Raw genomic sequence first — 14,633 nt, 5'->3', positions numbered from 1 at the left:
CAAGAATAATTCCCAAGAATACTTGTGCACAACTGGGGATGGAACAAAAGTATATGTGAACTCAAGATATTGGCTATATCAGTTTCGCAGGTGCGCACTTCTAATGGATAAGATGGTCTCTGTTCATCTGCCACATAGTTGCGTGTATTTTTTGTCAATCAGATGAGCTATTGGCTTTCAAGTTCAGCCTCTTTCTAATATAATTGAGTTGCCAATGATTCCTATTACTTCGAACAGGAAAACATTTTTAAAAATTAAATATAATCTTGGTACAGTGACTCGTGACGAAATAAGGTGAGAGATACTGATCTTTGGTTACATAGAATGTTGATCTTTAAATGCATTGTGTTACCACCAGAAACCCGACCTAATGGAGTTAGGCGATCTGGCGAACAGATATTGGTGAGCTAGGCTGTACGATATGAGACTTACAAAAAAAAAAAAAAAAAAAAATCGAGGATTGCTGGAACATATCTGATAGAGGACTTTCTGAATAGCACTGAGATAAGAGCGAGGTTAAGTTCTCTTCTTTACCTAGGGTCCCTTGGCCTGGTTTATATAGAGAAGAGGGTGAGAGTCCGTCGTGATTTGGTCGCATGATTTTCGGACAAGCTGTTATACTTTTTCTTTATCTACCACCCAGAGCGGTTACACCCTTTCTTATTTGGTGTGTCGAGGTCATGCTAAATTGTAACCGCCCGCACTATATGCTCGGAGGTTAACTCAGCCATTGATTCTGCATGCTATGTGTCACCTAGCTATTGGTCGGCCCAAGCTGGCAGACAAGATTTTAAAGGGCGACGAATCCGAGCTGTATCCCATTGTGAAGAATCCCCAAGGAACAATTGCAATGAGAAACACCTAAACGGATCTTCTTTACACTCTGAATGGTAGAAATACACCTGTGGATTTATATGTGGATGCTTGTGAATTTGAAATTACCAGTATGACAAGCATGGCTATGTGTCCAATGAAGTGCAATGTATGATCCATGCAATAAAATAACACTTTAGACATAGTCATTTTCAAGCGTTAAAGATGTATAATACTCAGCATCCTTAAATATTTCAAGTATACACAATCACAATTTTATCTGTAGTACAACCATTACCTGAATAAGTGGTTAGATCAAACATTTCAATCCACCCACCAGGATGCTGACCCTATGTTGCTCATCCCCCACCAAAGGAACCAAAATAGGAACATACGAAAGAGCAATATCCTTCTTGAACAGTGGTCCATTTGAAGAACAGATATGAAAAGAGTGATTAGGAAAAAAGATACTCATCTATGATAGGATCATCAACTGGGTCATACAAATAATCCCTGTTAAATTCCAAGCCATCATACCAGTTACCATGAACTTCGGTTACTAATGTTGAATCATGGTACTGAAAAATCTCCATGCTATTGAGCCCTACATTCTCAAAGCAACCAATGCCCTGAAGAGAACAAAACTGCAAGTCCTCAGGCGAAGAAACCAAATCCGTCTCATTTTTAAGACTCAATTCTCGTGATGGAGGTGTCGAAACAACTCCATGTTTGATTGTAGTAGTAATCTTTTATATTTGTTGGTCCATCTATTCGAATGCTACTCCATAGTCCTGAGTATTGCTTGATCCACTGTCAACTTGAACAGACAGGGTGTCAGTCATACAAGACAGTGGTGATGCAGTTTTAGTGTGGCTGCTCCTGTGATTTGTATGCACTGGTTTGAATTCAGAAAGACCAGACATATCATTCTCAGTATTGCATGTCAACGAGATGACTGATGGAGGGGTATCAAGATGATACAAAACCTGATGTTCTTGATCAGGCTTGGGCAGACATGAGTAGTCTTCTAACAAACTACAACGTTCATGGTCATGTTTCGGGTACTGCATAAATTGCATAACTGGAATACCTCCACTCCATGACTGCTGCCTTGATATAGCTGGCTCCAGTGACTTCTTTCCAGCACCCAGCATCATATCCTTGGAAGGAAGCAGTACACCTAACCGAGATACACTGATGACCTTCTGAGAGTCAGGAATATCGCATACTAAAGCTTGTTTTGCTACCTGTAACTTGCAAAGACGAAATGCTCTTAAAGTCATCTGCACGGGCATCTGAGAACATTTCTTGAGCTTGGATTTTTTGAGCTGTGAATGTATATTTTGAAGATGCACCATTTTGTTGCATCTGTGTCGAGCTATGCATGTCGAAGTTTCCTGTGACATCCTCGCAGCTGAAATCAGAATGCATATTTCCACTGAAAGTTCCCCCCTCATTCTGCTTCTGCAATCTCCTCAAGTAGAGACGGTATTTCTGCACGGTGAATATGGTCAGGACATTTCATTTACTTTTTTGAGATGCAATTGTGTAAATATATTAGAAAAGAAGATGACACTAACATCTCAAATTAAGAAACTAAATATTAGAAGTTGTTCCAGTTAAGCAGAATATAAGTCATACTCAGACCATCAGTTCATACCCGATCAGATATTAGACATTCTCAGAAATATAGTAACAAAGGAAAAAAGAAATGAATATTTTTCATTAATAAAGATACAGAATCTCTCTTTCCTTATACTATGATAGTTGAAATATGACTCTGATCTGATGATCAACAATCACCTCAAGTACATGACTCTGTATACTTATGGTTGTCTGGGAATGGTCCAAGAGGTACATGCTGCACATGGTCAACTCCCACAGACTAACATTCTCAACTCTCTATTCAGCCCAGAAGGAAAGAACCTCCCACAATCATCAAGATGTATAAATCTACAAATTTCCCCCCTCCCTGTCGTCCCATATGTTCTACTTCATTGTGCGAGTGTTTTGGATTGAGTTATAAAGTATGTCTGTATTAGTATCATCAAACTTAATATTGAAGACATGGGTCAAATGTTAATGTCATGCAGCCTTGCAAGCATTAAAGTGTATATAAAATGACCAATTTTATGCTTTTCAAGTGTGATGTTACACAGGTACAAGTATGCTCATGAGTTTTTTCTATACTTACTATCTTGCCCATTTTATATTACTAGAAACTTGACACATGCAATGCACACTTGGAGGAAAAAAACTATAAACTTAGGAGTGGTCATTTGAATAGTCATAAAGTAAGAAGATACAAGTAAAACCATTCTTTATTTCCCAAAAGTGATTCTCAACTGAGGATTTGATCTGAAAATCTATCCATACAGCACTTTGTGGTATTAAAGACTGATTATTAAGTGGCAGGATCGCTTATTAGGAATTAGATTGAAACAGAAAATTAAATCAGTTTTAAAAAATGAGTCTTAACAGGTAGGTTTTGATTTGGAAACATCTATCCACATGTATTAGCTTTGATTAGGAGGAACTATTTTTTTTAATAGGATTGATTTTAAAAATTAGGTATTAGAAAGGTGTTTTAGCTGAGCAGGAATCTTTTAAGAGAGAACAATTTGCCAGCCCAAATCAAAGATAGATAGAGGTAGAAGTAGAGGTAGCATGCTTGGAGACGGGATTACAGTTTCTTTTTCCATTTTCCTGAGTAGCTTGAAATCTTTTAAGTATTTTGATTTTTAAACTTATTTTCATCCCAATATTTATTCACACAAAATTAGAGATAGAGATAGAAGCCAAGGAGTGAACATGGAGATGGGTGATGAGATCACATTTTTTTCTTTTTAATAGCTGGTATTATTTAAGTGGGACAAGTTATGTACTAAGGAAAGTAGGACAAAATTTTTAAGGAAGATTTACCATGGAGTATGTTATTTGCAAATGTTATAGTGTTTCATGATGAGAAAAGAAGAAGATTAAAAGCTAAATTGGATTTATGGCAGAAAGCCGTTGAGGATAAGGGCTTAAAAATCAGTAAATAAAGATGATATATGAAGTGCAGTTCTAGCGAAAACGAAAACAAAGATAAGGCCTCGATTAAAATTGATGGAGAATAAATGTCATCAAGTGATCCGTTTCACTATTTAAGATCTATCGTACAAAATAATGGAGATAGATGAAGATATGTGTAATAGAACTAGAGCTGGTTGGTTGAAGTGTAGAGGTATTTTCGGCATATTATGTGATCGATAAATACTCTGGCGACTTAATAGGAAATTTTTTTGGAACAACAATAACGCTTTCAACTTTTTATACTCAGAGTGCTTCACAATAAAGAGGATCCAAATGAACAAATTGGAATTTAGTCTAAATGAGAACATCAAAATGGATATGTGATAAAACTAGAAGTATAAAGTGAGAAATAAGTATATCAAAGTAGCTACAAGAAGCTGTGAAAACTAAGGACAAAATAATAGAGAATAAATTGAGACGTTAAGGTCATGTATAATGAGTATGAACAGTTGAGGAGGTTCCAATAAGAGGGGTATTTTATTTGTGTGGAAGAATATAACAGGAGGGGGAGACCAAAGTAACATGAATGGAGATTGTGAGAAAAGATATGGAAAAGATTGAATGACATCAGGTGACTATAAATGAGAATGCTCGGCAAATTAGAATCCACAAAACCAACTCCCAAATGATTAGGACAAGGCTGGACTGTGATGATTATGGTTATTTGCTGGAAGAAAAAGTAGTTACTTTACTATATAATTTGCATATATACACATACATTCAAATCAATGTTCAATAATTCGGTTTTGTCTTCTGTTTTGGCAGTTTTGGATCCAGTTTTGTTAATTCAATCTGAAACTTAAAATAATTTAAGATTGAAAAATCAGAAAATAAATAAAAGTAAAAAATAAAAATTGTCATCATCTTAAAGTACATGTATTGTTAGTATTTTTTTGTATTTATCATTTCAATGTTTTTGCATTGAGACAACCAAAGTATTATATTTTAAATTAATAACTAAAAGTTTAAAGTATAATGTATCATTTCTTGTGTGCTGAGAATCTACCATATGACAATCAAGCTATACCTATCGGATTTGTATTTCATTGTAGCCAACCCTATGTTGAAAAATTAACTTGCCTCTAAATCGCTTAACAATGCTGTAGTGCTTCCAAACCTTCCCAAAACTCAGAAAATTTAAGTTCAAACTAGAAAAAAAAGCTTCATGACATTTATAAAATGAAGATAAGGCAAAAATTTGGCACAAACAAATTATTTATAAAGTTTAGTTGGACCTATCGTTTAGTCTCACCCAAAACTCCAAACTGGACCAACTTCTGGATCGATCTCAACTGAAACCAACGCATTTTAATATCAACTTTGAGGTTTCAGGGGAATCTTTGAACCATAGTTCAAGTATTTGCGCGAGCCTTCCTATATAAGCCACACAAACATGCAATTTACCTGTCTATCTCTATATCAATGTGTTTGTTTCATTCAATGCTTAGGAGTTTCTGGCGCTGCTCAACAGGAAAAGCAGTTAGAAAACTATGGTGAAAAATATGGAACGTCAATAAATATGAATGACTCTGCTGACATTGTAACATACGAGGTTATGTTTATCCAGATTGGACAACTCTTTCTGACAATTTAAAAATGGTTACTGAAAGAGATGTTACCTGTAGGTGGCTGGCAACATTTTCCCTTGTTAATCCGGGAACATTCATCAAGTCAAGTATTTTCTTTGGACCAACTTCTGCAAGTACAGATAAATAATCATGGACTTATAAACATCTTTGAGTTAAAATTTAAAAAACAAGTCCTAATGATAAAAGAAACATTTTCAGTTTATCAAGAAACTGCTCGAGAGCAATTATAAAATCTCAAGTTCTACTCTGCATAGACTTCAAGAAAATGGAGAGTGCTTGAGAGGGTCACAGAAGTTAGCTAGCTGATACTCACTATCAAATCCTATTTGGTTCACAGCATTCACAAATTTCTGATGAAGATCCACAGACCAAATTACTCGAGCTTTCTTAACAGTTGCAGGATCACTAAATTCTTGATCAGAATGTTCTTGATTGTCCCCATCTTTTCGTTTTCTCACATAATTTATATCAGCTCCACTAAATAAATGCCTGTCTTCAAAATCATCAGATCCATTTTTCATGATTTGAATATTCTCGTTGATATAATGACCTTCAATCTCTTTCACCTCATGCATTTTCTTTCTATAAACATGTTGCCATATATTTCTTAGCTCCTTCATTCTCACGGGCTTAAGAAGGTAATCACAGGCACCATGTTGAACACCTTTCATTACCCTACTTGTTTCCCCATCTATAGACATCACTGCAAACATTTGCAAAGCATGGTCATTGAAGCTTAATGTACATATGAGTCAGATTAGCTTAGCAAAGTAAAGGGAAAAAGCAGCATGCTGCACTATGGTCAGAAAGCTTCAAATATGGATAAAGATAACTGACTGATAACAGGCAGATCCATTTCTAGCCCAACATGTTCAAGAAGCTTGAAACCATCCATGTCAGGCATATTGACATCACTAATTACAATGTCAAAATGATCTTTTCTTTCACGAAGCATCTCCAAAGCATCTCTTGCTAAGCCACATGTAGTAACTGCAGTATGCAAGAAGCATTCAAAAAATTTGCATCATGAGTTATGAGCATTATCCATATTGTAGGAATGCATATAGGTTTATGAGTTTTTAATTAAATAAAATGGCCAAAGAATATTTGATGTCAACATTTCAAGATGACCAAAAGAGAGACATCAAAGAGTAAATAGAGAACAGCATTCACCTAATGAAGCCTATACTGGATTCCAATATATGATTCTAAATGAATACATGTGTAACGATCTTAAACTTAAAAATATATACATAGAAATAAAAACATCTTGGGAAAAGTTGACAATAAGGTCAAAAAAATGAATCTCCCTATGGATTGGATACTGTAATTTTTGTACAAATAAAAGGTAAAGATGTTATACTGGCAGTGGAAAGTATAGGAGCTCCCATGAGACATTAACAAGGATAAAGTGATAGTTTTCATAGGAAGACTAGAGAATGGCTTTCTATCATAAGCAGATTTTTCGACAAACTGTTATAACTTTGGTAAGTGCATTGTCATCATGCAAAGATCATTTATGTCAAATATGTACGTTACAATACTAATACTGGACAAAATTCTTTATAAAAGCTTTTTGCTTTTTTTGGATTTTTTTTTTAAATGAGAGATTAGGTAGGGCCCTTCAAGCTAATCCGAAATGGAAATATATTCAGTGCAAGTGCAGCAACCTTCAAGCTAAGTGCTGTTGACACTTCCAAAGAATGATTTGAACTTCTGGCATCTATATTAAATCCAACATCCAAAGTTCAAAAAAGCCACTGGAACTATTTGACATTGTATGCTCGTAGTTCTGTAAAGTTTAGATTCACCCTAACTTGAAAGAATTATCAGCATATATATATATATATAATAACTTGCATTGAAAACCATGCAAAGATAAAATCTTAAGAACTTCTGAAACACTGGACTTTTCCAAATTGCCAGCCAGTAAAGTTATCGTATTGGACTGTGTGAGAACATATTAGAGGAATATAGAATGATTCATCTTAATTATCCTGTTGCATAAATCTTTTAGCGAGAAAGGTTGCCCACATAACTGGCAACATTCGGTCAATTCAAGACCAATGTTTCTTTGAGCAGTAAAATGAAGAACAATAACTAAAATTCTCATTGACTTTTGCAAGCCATGTATTGTAAATGTGGTGACAGACTCTCGTCATCGCACTTGAATTAATCTCATCATTATGCGACAAAGCACTTATTATAAAATTAAAATGAGAAGAAAAGGTTATCGACCTAACTTGGTTTACTACGTTTTAGATTTACTAAAATCTCTGTTTTAACTATTAAATATGAAAAAATGTTCATATGATCTGTGTTCTGTGGAAACTCTTTCATGTTCAGCGACAAGGATATGTGCTTCCAAGTCATGTATAAAGAGCTCCTTGCAGTCGCAAGAAATCAATTATAATCTTATGGATTCCATTAAATATTGAAGTCTCCAACAAAGCAGCAATCTGGAACACAATAGAAAGTATATATTCATGCACCTACATGCATAAGTATATATTCATATCTAAACAGAGAGTAACATGTTTTAAAATATATATTCCTTATAGCTACATCCAGAAAGTGTATCATAAAATAATATCCACTCTACATGAAAATTTAAAAACAATGATTAAAACAGGGCCTTGAGATGGCCCATTTACCATGTCCTACGACCAGTTATATAAACATATATTCCTTTGCAAAATAGAAATCATATTATGCATATAAATTATTATTTGTACTTTGGTTAGCAACTAGAGAACTTCCTTAAAAATAACATGAGTTTTTTCCCCTGCCATGCTCCCTTACATGATGTTCATAAACTGCTAGATCCTGTCAGACAGCAAGTTTAATTAACACCCTGATAACCTATAAGGATCCCTCACTTCCAGACTGTGTTGAGAAAATATCAACATACTTCCACCCCATCAAGATTGTATGAATGGAATGAAGACCCTTAAAACAAAATTTATAAGATCTTCCAACTCTAGCATACAATCAGAGCACGCACAAAGTTACAAGCTAAAAACACCTATCGCACATATAATCACAAGATACCCCTAAACAAGGTCCTATCTCAGTATGCATAAATAAATTAGACACAGTAGAAATGAATAAACAACATGGTGATCGAAGCAAGATCTTCTTACTTAATTAAACAACAAAAAGTCCGCCTTTTAGTAAGAAAATTCCAAACGGAGATAAAACCATTCCTAACGACCTAGCTAGCAGAACAAACAATTATAGATATCACAAAAAGCTCCGACCTTTGGAAGTACTCAGAACTGATAATATTAAGCAAAGAAAAGAGAGAGCATGTAGAAGGAACCCATCAAAGACGGGATCAAACTACCTTCATAAGAGCACTTTCGGAGCATTTTTTCAAGAATTTTTAGCCAGGTGGGATCGTCGTCGACTACCAGAACTCGAAGACCGACCGGAAAAGCTTCGGTCCGAGTAGAAGCCGAGGGATTCGCCATAGTTATGGGGGCGTCTTCCTTGGAAGAAAATCAGCTGAGGGCGGAGGGTTTGGGTCTTGGAGAAGGACTTGGGAGGTTCTTTGGGTGGCGGTCTTCTCCGATAAATGGTCTGGTTTTGAGCGAAAAGAGGTTGTCCAAGAATTAGGATCTTTTTCCTATCGAATATTGGCGCGCCCGTTGGTTTCTAACTGTCCCTCTACCTTGGATTAGGTTAAGTTGCTCTTTTTCCATAAAATACAAATATAATGGACAAACATTGTTCTAGCACCATGCAACATAGATGTCATAGTGAGAAACTCAAGATATCAGGGAATTTCCTAATGCAACATATAACATGATTTATGCTTCTATATATATATATATATATATATATATGGTATTGAGGATGATGCGAATAGGAGCAAGAACTTCGTAAAAGGGAGCTTCATGTTGGGTTTTGATTTTTAGAGTGGGCATGCCGATGCGAACAAAGCTAGAATCTAGGATTTGATATTGCGGTTGGAAGTTTTTCTATCAGTACGAATAATTCAAGAACTATTGATCGAGGATGAAAACTAGGAAATTAATATGTCGGTGCGAATATTCTCGAATCAAGAATCATGAAGTGCAGTGGTCAATGAAAGTTGCACAAGTGAGAACAATATGTTCAATATCTTCGAACACCAGGATACGAAATCGATGGATGAGATAATGATCCCTCATTAGCTAATGAAGTTAGCGAATTCAATTGAAAGTGAAAGGCTATCTAGGAAGAGTGAATAGTTATTTCGTTCTCCAGAGAGGAGTATAAGATTAGTGGCTTCCTCTGTGCTAGATTTTCTAAAGAGAAGCCTATTCTTGAATGTGCTCAAAAGCTTTAAAGGGAAAACAAACATCTCAAGATAAAGCAGAACAAATTTTAGTGTAGGTTATCAATGGAAATTCAAACTCGAGGTCTCTAAATGGTTTCAATAGGTAAGGTAGGTATTTCCACCACTAGGATGGAAACTAGATTTTCATTCGAAAGGACTACCACACTTACGGCTTCACAAGGAAAACATAAGAGAATCCTCAGATATGGAAGACATGTCAGAAACTATTTTTGAGGTCAATCGTAGCAAATATTTATGATTCGATCGGGAGAAGAAAGTAATTCTTAACTCGCTTAACTCGAATCTCTCAAAAAATTTAGAACAAAGTAGAAATTTAATGAAAGTATAGTGTAGGTCCCCTTTTCTTTAATTAATGAATCACAAACTGAGATACATAGCCTCTCTTTATGCTAATGAGATCTGTACTTGCACAATTCAGAACCGATTTCACTTCTAGTTAAAAGAGGACATGGCTTTTTCGAAATAGATATAACTAGTGAAAATAATAATAAAAATCTAAAATCTTATAAGACATAGATATCGACTTCTACATCGATTTTTTTTTAGTCATTTTGCCTAATTTTTTTCAGATTGAAAGATATGTCTAGTAAAAATTTTGCCCAAAAAGAAAAAATTTTGCTTTAATTGGTCCATTTTGGAGCCCAAAAGATGGAATTTGGTCCTAACTACTCGGTGTATTATACCCTTTAGGAGGTGATGCCATATTGGAGGTCTCAAAAAGTTATGGTCTCCAAATATTTGGCAATGTGATTCGGCTTCCTAATATAGCGAATATTGCTTCTAGATCCTATCTAGTCCTTGATATGAACCCTGTCCACATCAAGTCTGGTAATTCTTCTAGATGAAGGCCCCCTACTTAGGGGATTTACCTTCTATTAAATCAAAATTGGAGATGGAGAAATGCATGCTTTCCTATATTGCGACTAAATAGTTTTGCTTGCAAGCTAACCCTTCCAGCTGATCCAAAAAGACTCAATCCTTACATGCTTGGTTTTTATGACCTTTCTCTAATAGCATTTCGTGCTTTATCCATACATCCTCGATAGTTGGTAGCATCCATTTCTAGCCTTGGTCTTCTTTTCACCTAGATCTAGGCGACTCACTTACCCTGCTTATGCATTCAAACTCTATGGCAAGGTTTCTCCTTGCCACCTTTTCTCATTGACGATAGTGATGGAAACTTCCCTCAATCTCGATCTCGATTAATCAATCGATGGAACTGAGGGGCGAGAGCTTAGCCTCCCATAAGTGATATCAACTTCTCATATGATCATCAACACGAATTTATTGCAGGCATTAATGTCGCTTCACCTAAACAACAATCACAATGTCCACATTATATTGTGTTTTGGAAGCATTAATCACAAATTCCTTTCCATCCTTTACAAATTAATACTTTCTCTATCACCTATAGAAGACAACATCTTGATCCTAAAAGTACAAATTTTCAAGGATAACTCAGCATACATCCAAAGAAACTACTTCTCAAATCATCTTGCTAATGTACCTCTCAATTATGATTAATTTAAAGGTACACTGTTACACTCGACATTCTTTGTGAATCCAATCGAGAGGGTACAAGATGAATGAGGCTTGGTCTGCAACTCTAGCTACTAAACCAAACTTTCAGAGTATCAGCCATACTTGGATCTTTAAGTTAAAGAGTTTTGCTCATACTTCTGGGTCTGCCTTAGTTGTTACCTCGAGTTTTCTTGCCATCATGTTTAATTTTAAGTCTATTTACTTAAGCTCAGATGGCTTGTCAATCTTAGCTACATTGGGGACCACCTTTCCTTTTTTTCTAGAATCTTTGTCCTTCGACTTCTTTCTCTCCATCTACAACTTGGTATGAAGCTTCCAACACTTCTCCTTAGTATTTCCACTAATGCTACAGTAGTCGTAATAATTTTTCTAAGTCATGTTGACTTGCTTCTTGCACTGCTTCCTCTCTTGGTTTAGCTTTTTCTTATCCTTTTTGAACTTATCACTCTTCTTGCCTTCCATAGGACGGTCCTCCTCGATTTCCATTGCCTTCATACTAGCTTTTCTGATATCTTCAACTTTTTAAAAACTTTCAACTCCTTTTGGATACTCTTATGGGGACCTCCAATATACTTTATGAAGCTTATGTGATCATCGATGAAGATTCCGAGTGAGGTACTTTGCTTGTGGAACACGATAGTGCAGATAGATTGATCATACTTCCACCATCAATATTACCACTTAATCCACTGATCTTCTTTTTGGTCGATTGGATAGAATTGCTTCTTGATTAAGCCTTTCAATTTACTTCATGATTAATTAAAGATGTTTCTCATGTACAAATTACATCAGATAAGGGCATGGTTGGAAGCTTGAGGCAAGCAGAAACAATCTTCTAAACCCTTGGTGTATTGATAGATAGTGAAGTAGATCTCTTATTGGTCTACCCAACTATCCAATTTCTCTGCATCGACAGTTTCATCATATACAGGGATCTCATTCAAGCTTTGACTTTGAAATGTTGAAGAGAAGGATTTGCAATGTCTACAAGTTGCTCATCCTTCTCACTAGGTGGTAGATCCTCATTTCCAAACATGGAGGACACTTTTGCTACATGAATTAATGATACTTGTGGTGAAAGTGTCGCCAATCAATATATGATCTCGGAGAGTTGGACAATTTTTTTCTCCAATTGCATATGATGTCCCTTCATCTCATCATCCACTTAAGGTAGAAGTTGTAGTGATACTCATTTTTATCCTTCGATATACTTTAAATACTGATAGCTCTTTTGTTTGCACATTCGGAACATAAACCAAGGTCTTACTTTGATACGTTATAAACTCAAGTGATCTTTTTGTATAATTACTTAAAACAACTCAACATATTTGTTCTTCTAATAATGTCAAGCCATTATATTAAAAATATAAGATGCTTGGCACATCATCTCCAATAGACATAATCAAGTTAAACTAAAAATCATCAGTAACATTCTTGATTTTTCTTTATCAACAATAGTTAATCATGGTTTGGAGTTTGGACCCTTATTTCATTATAAATTATTACTAAGACTTGCTTCCTCCTTCTCACTGAGGATCCAAGTAGGTATATGTTTAATTCTACATCAGCTATATACTATGTACATTTTGGGTACTTATTCAAGATCAAAGAATCCAAAAAACATCTTTTAGCTATCATGTTCAAAAAAAGATCGCCGTCCAATCAACTAGTCCCTCCTTCTTCTTCTTCTTTTTTGTTTTTAATTAGGAGTCAAACCATCTACTAAAGTCTTCTTCTGATTATCATAATCTCTATCCCTTATTTGCTTGTATATATGCTAATACTCATTTGTACTCATTCAAGTCCATACGTGCTACTCTTTATCTTCTGTAAACTAGGATTTTCCAAGACCCCAAAGTTTTACCTGGGGAACAAGGAATGTTATAGGGCAAAGAGTCCAGGTGAGAAGCTGCTTATGGAAATTATATAAAACATTGTAGTGGGGATATGGAATGTCTAATTGTTAAATCAGCACTCATAAAATCCATCACTTGGTGGATTCCCTCATAATTCAAAGCATTTGATGGATGTACCTAGGGAAAAAGCTTAGCTCTTGTTTATTATTCACAAATGAATGGCCTCCAGCATGCACAATTTAGTGGAGAGGCCACAAGCTCCCACAAGACTACAGGGAGGCCAGACAGCACAAAGCTTTCTAACCAATGAACTAGGTAGATTCCTCCTTATCCACTCCTTTAATTTGCATCTTTATGAACCACCTTCATGTGGATTTCTTTTTCTTTTGATGACTGAGTCATATCACAAGGTACATTTATGCATTGACCCAAAACATTGGCTCTTGAGTCTAACGCAATTCTTTAATTTGCAATCTTTTTAATGAAATGACAGTCAGTGGTCAATCTCAGTATACTAATTGCTACATGATGATAGGAGCTCAGCAAATATGGTCCACAACTAAGCCTAATGAGCAATCAGCTGTAAAGTATTTGAAACATGATAGGATTAATTCTCGAAGTCTTTTGTGATGAAGTGACAGAGCCACAGGGTTTGCCTTTTGAGTGTGGGGCTAAAAAAGAAATGTCCATGATCATGTTACTTTGATTAAAGAAACCTAGGTAAAGAGAGGATGGTAAGGTTGGGGCTGAAGGGGATTGGGAAGAAGAAATCATGGTTCTTAGCTTGAAGTATATAGCTTCATTTAAATAACCAAAAGCAGGAATACTTCTTCTTTGCCCCATTTGATACTTTCATGTGGGAATGCATTGCTTTTAAACCAGTGAGCAAGTGATTGAATTATTTATGCCCACCCTGCACCATGAGCTCTATGGATCACCTGTATAGAAATTTTCCAAGTCATTCAAAGAATATGCCAATGTTTAATGCTCAACAACCATTGTTCTTAGTTGCATTGCATCTCATCAAAGAACCATGAATGGATTGGGCAGAAAGAATTATCTAAATTAGCTATAGCATGATAAAATCTTGTCCCTTTGATGGTCCAAAGGGAATATCTCCAATTCAATTAACTTCAACATGTAACTACCTTGAAACTTCCCCCAACTTTTAAGAGTGATTAGTTAATTTCATTGCAACCTTTGAGACAAACATCTGGGGGACCAAGAAATACTTCATTGTACTATTAATATAGCAACTAAAATGTTCACAATGTTCAATAGGTGCTTTTTATGGTAATGTTCCACATACTCAGACTCGACTAGTTTATGCCCCCCTCTCGCTCCAAATCTTAAGAAAGCTAAATAATTCGCTTCCATCCATATTTTTGGAGTTTATTTTAACAGCCTCTATGG

The 14,633-nt window shown here is 35.6% G+C and overlaps 1 protein-coding gene across 1 annotated transcript; it reads right to left on the bottom strand.

The window, feature by feature from the left end:
• Nucleotides 1-1,022: 1,022 nt before the first annotated feature.
• Nucleotides 1,023-9,163, bottom strand: LOC103712502 (two-component response regulator ORR26). The gene is given in 6 exon segments (XM_008799043.4): nt 1,023-2,054; nt 2,056-2,307; nt 5,508-5,584; nt 5,791-6,180; nt 6,315-6,467; nt 8,824-9,163. Coding segments are annotated over 6 exon segments (1,473 nt in total). The 5' UTR covers nt 8,951-9,163; the 3' UTR covers nt 1,023-1,580.
• Nucleotides 9,164-14,633: the final 5,470 nt, after the last annotated feature.

Source organism: Phoenix dactylifera, chromosome 7 (assembly GCF_009389715.1).
Source record: "Phoenix dactylifera cultivar Barhee BC4 chromosome 7, palm_55x_up_171113_PBpolish2nd_filt_p, whole genome shotgun sequence".
Classification (NCBI taxonomy): Eukaryota; Viridiplantae; Streptophyta; class Magnoliopsida; order Arecales; family Arecaceae; genus Phoenix; species Phoenix dactylifera.
This window is presented reverse-complemented; position numbering and strand designations above follow the sequence as displayed.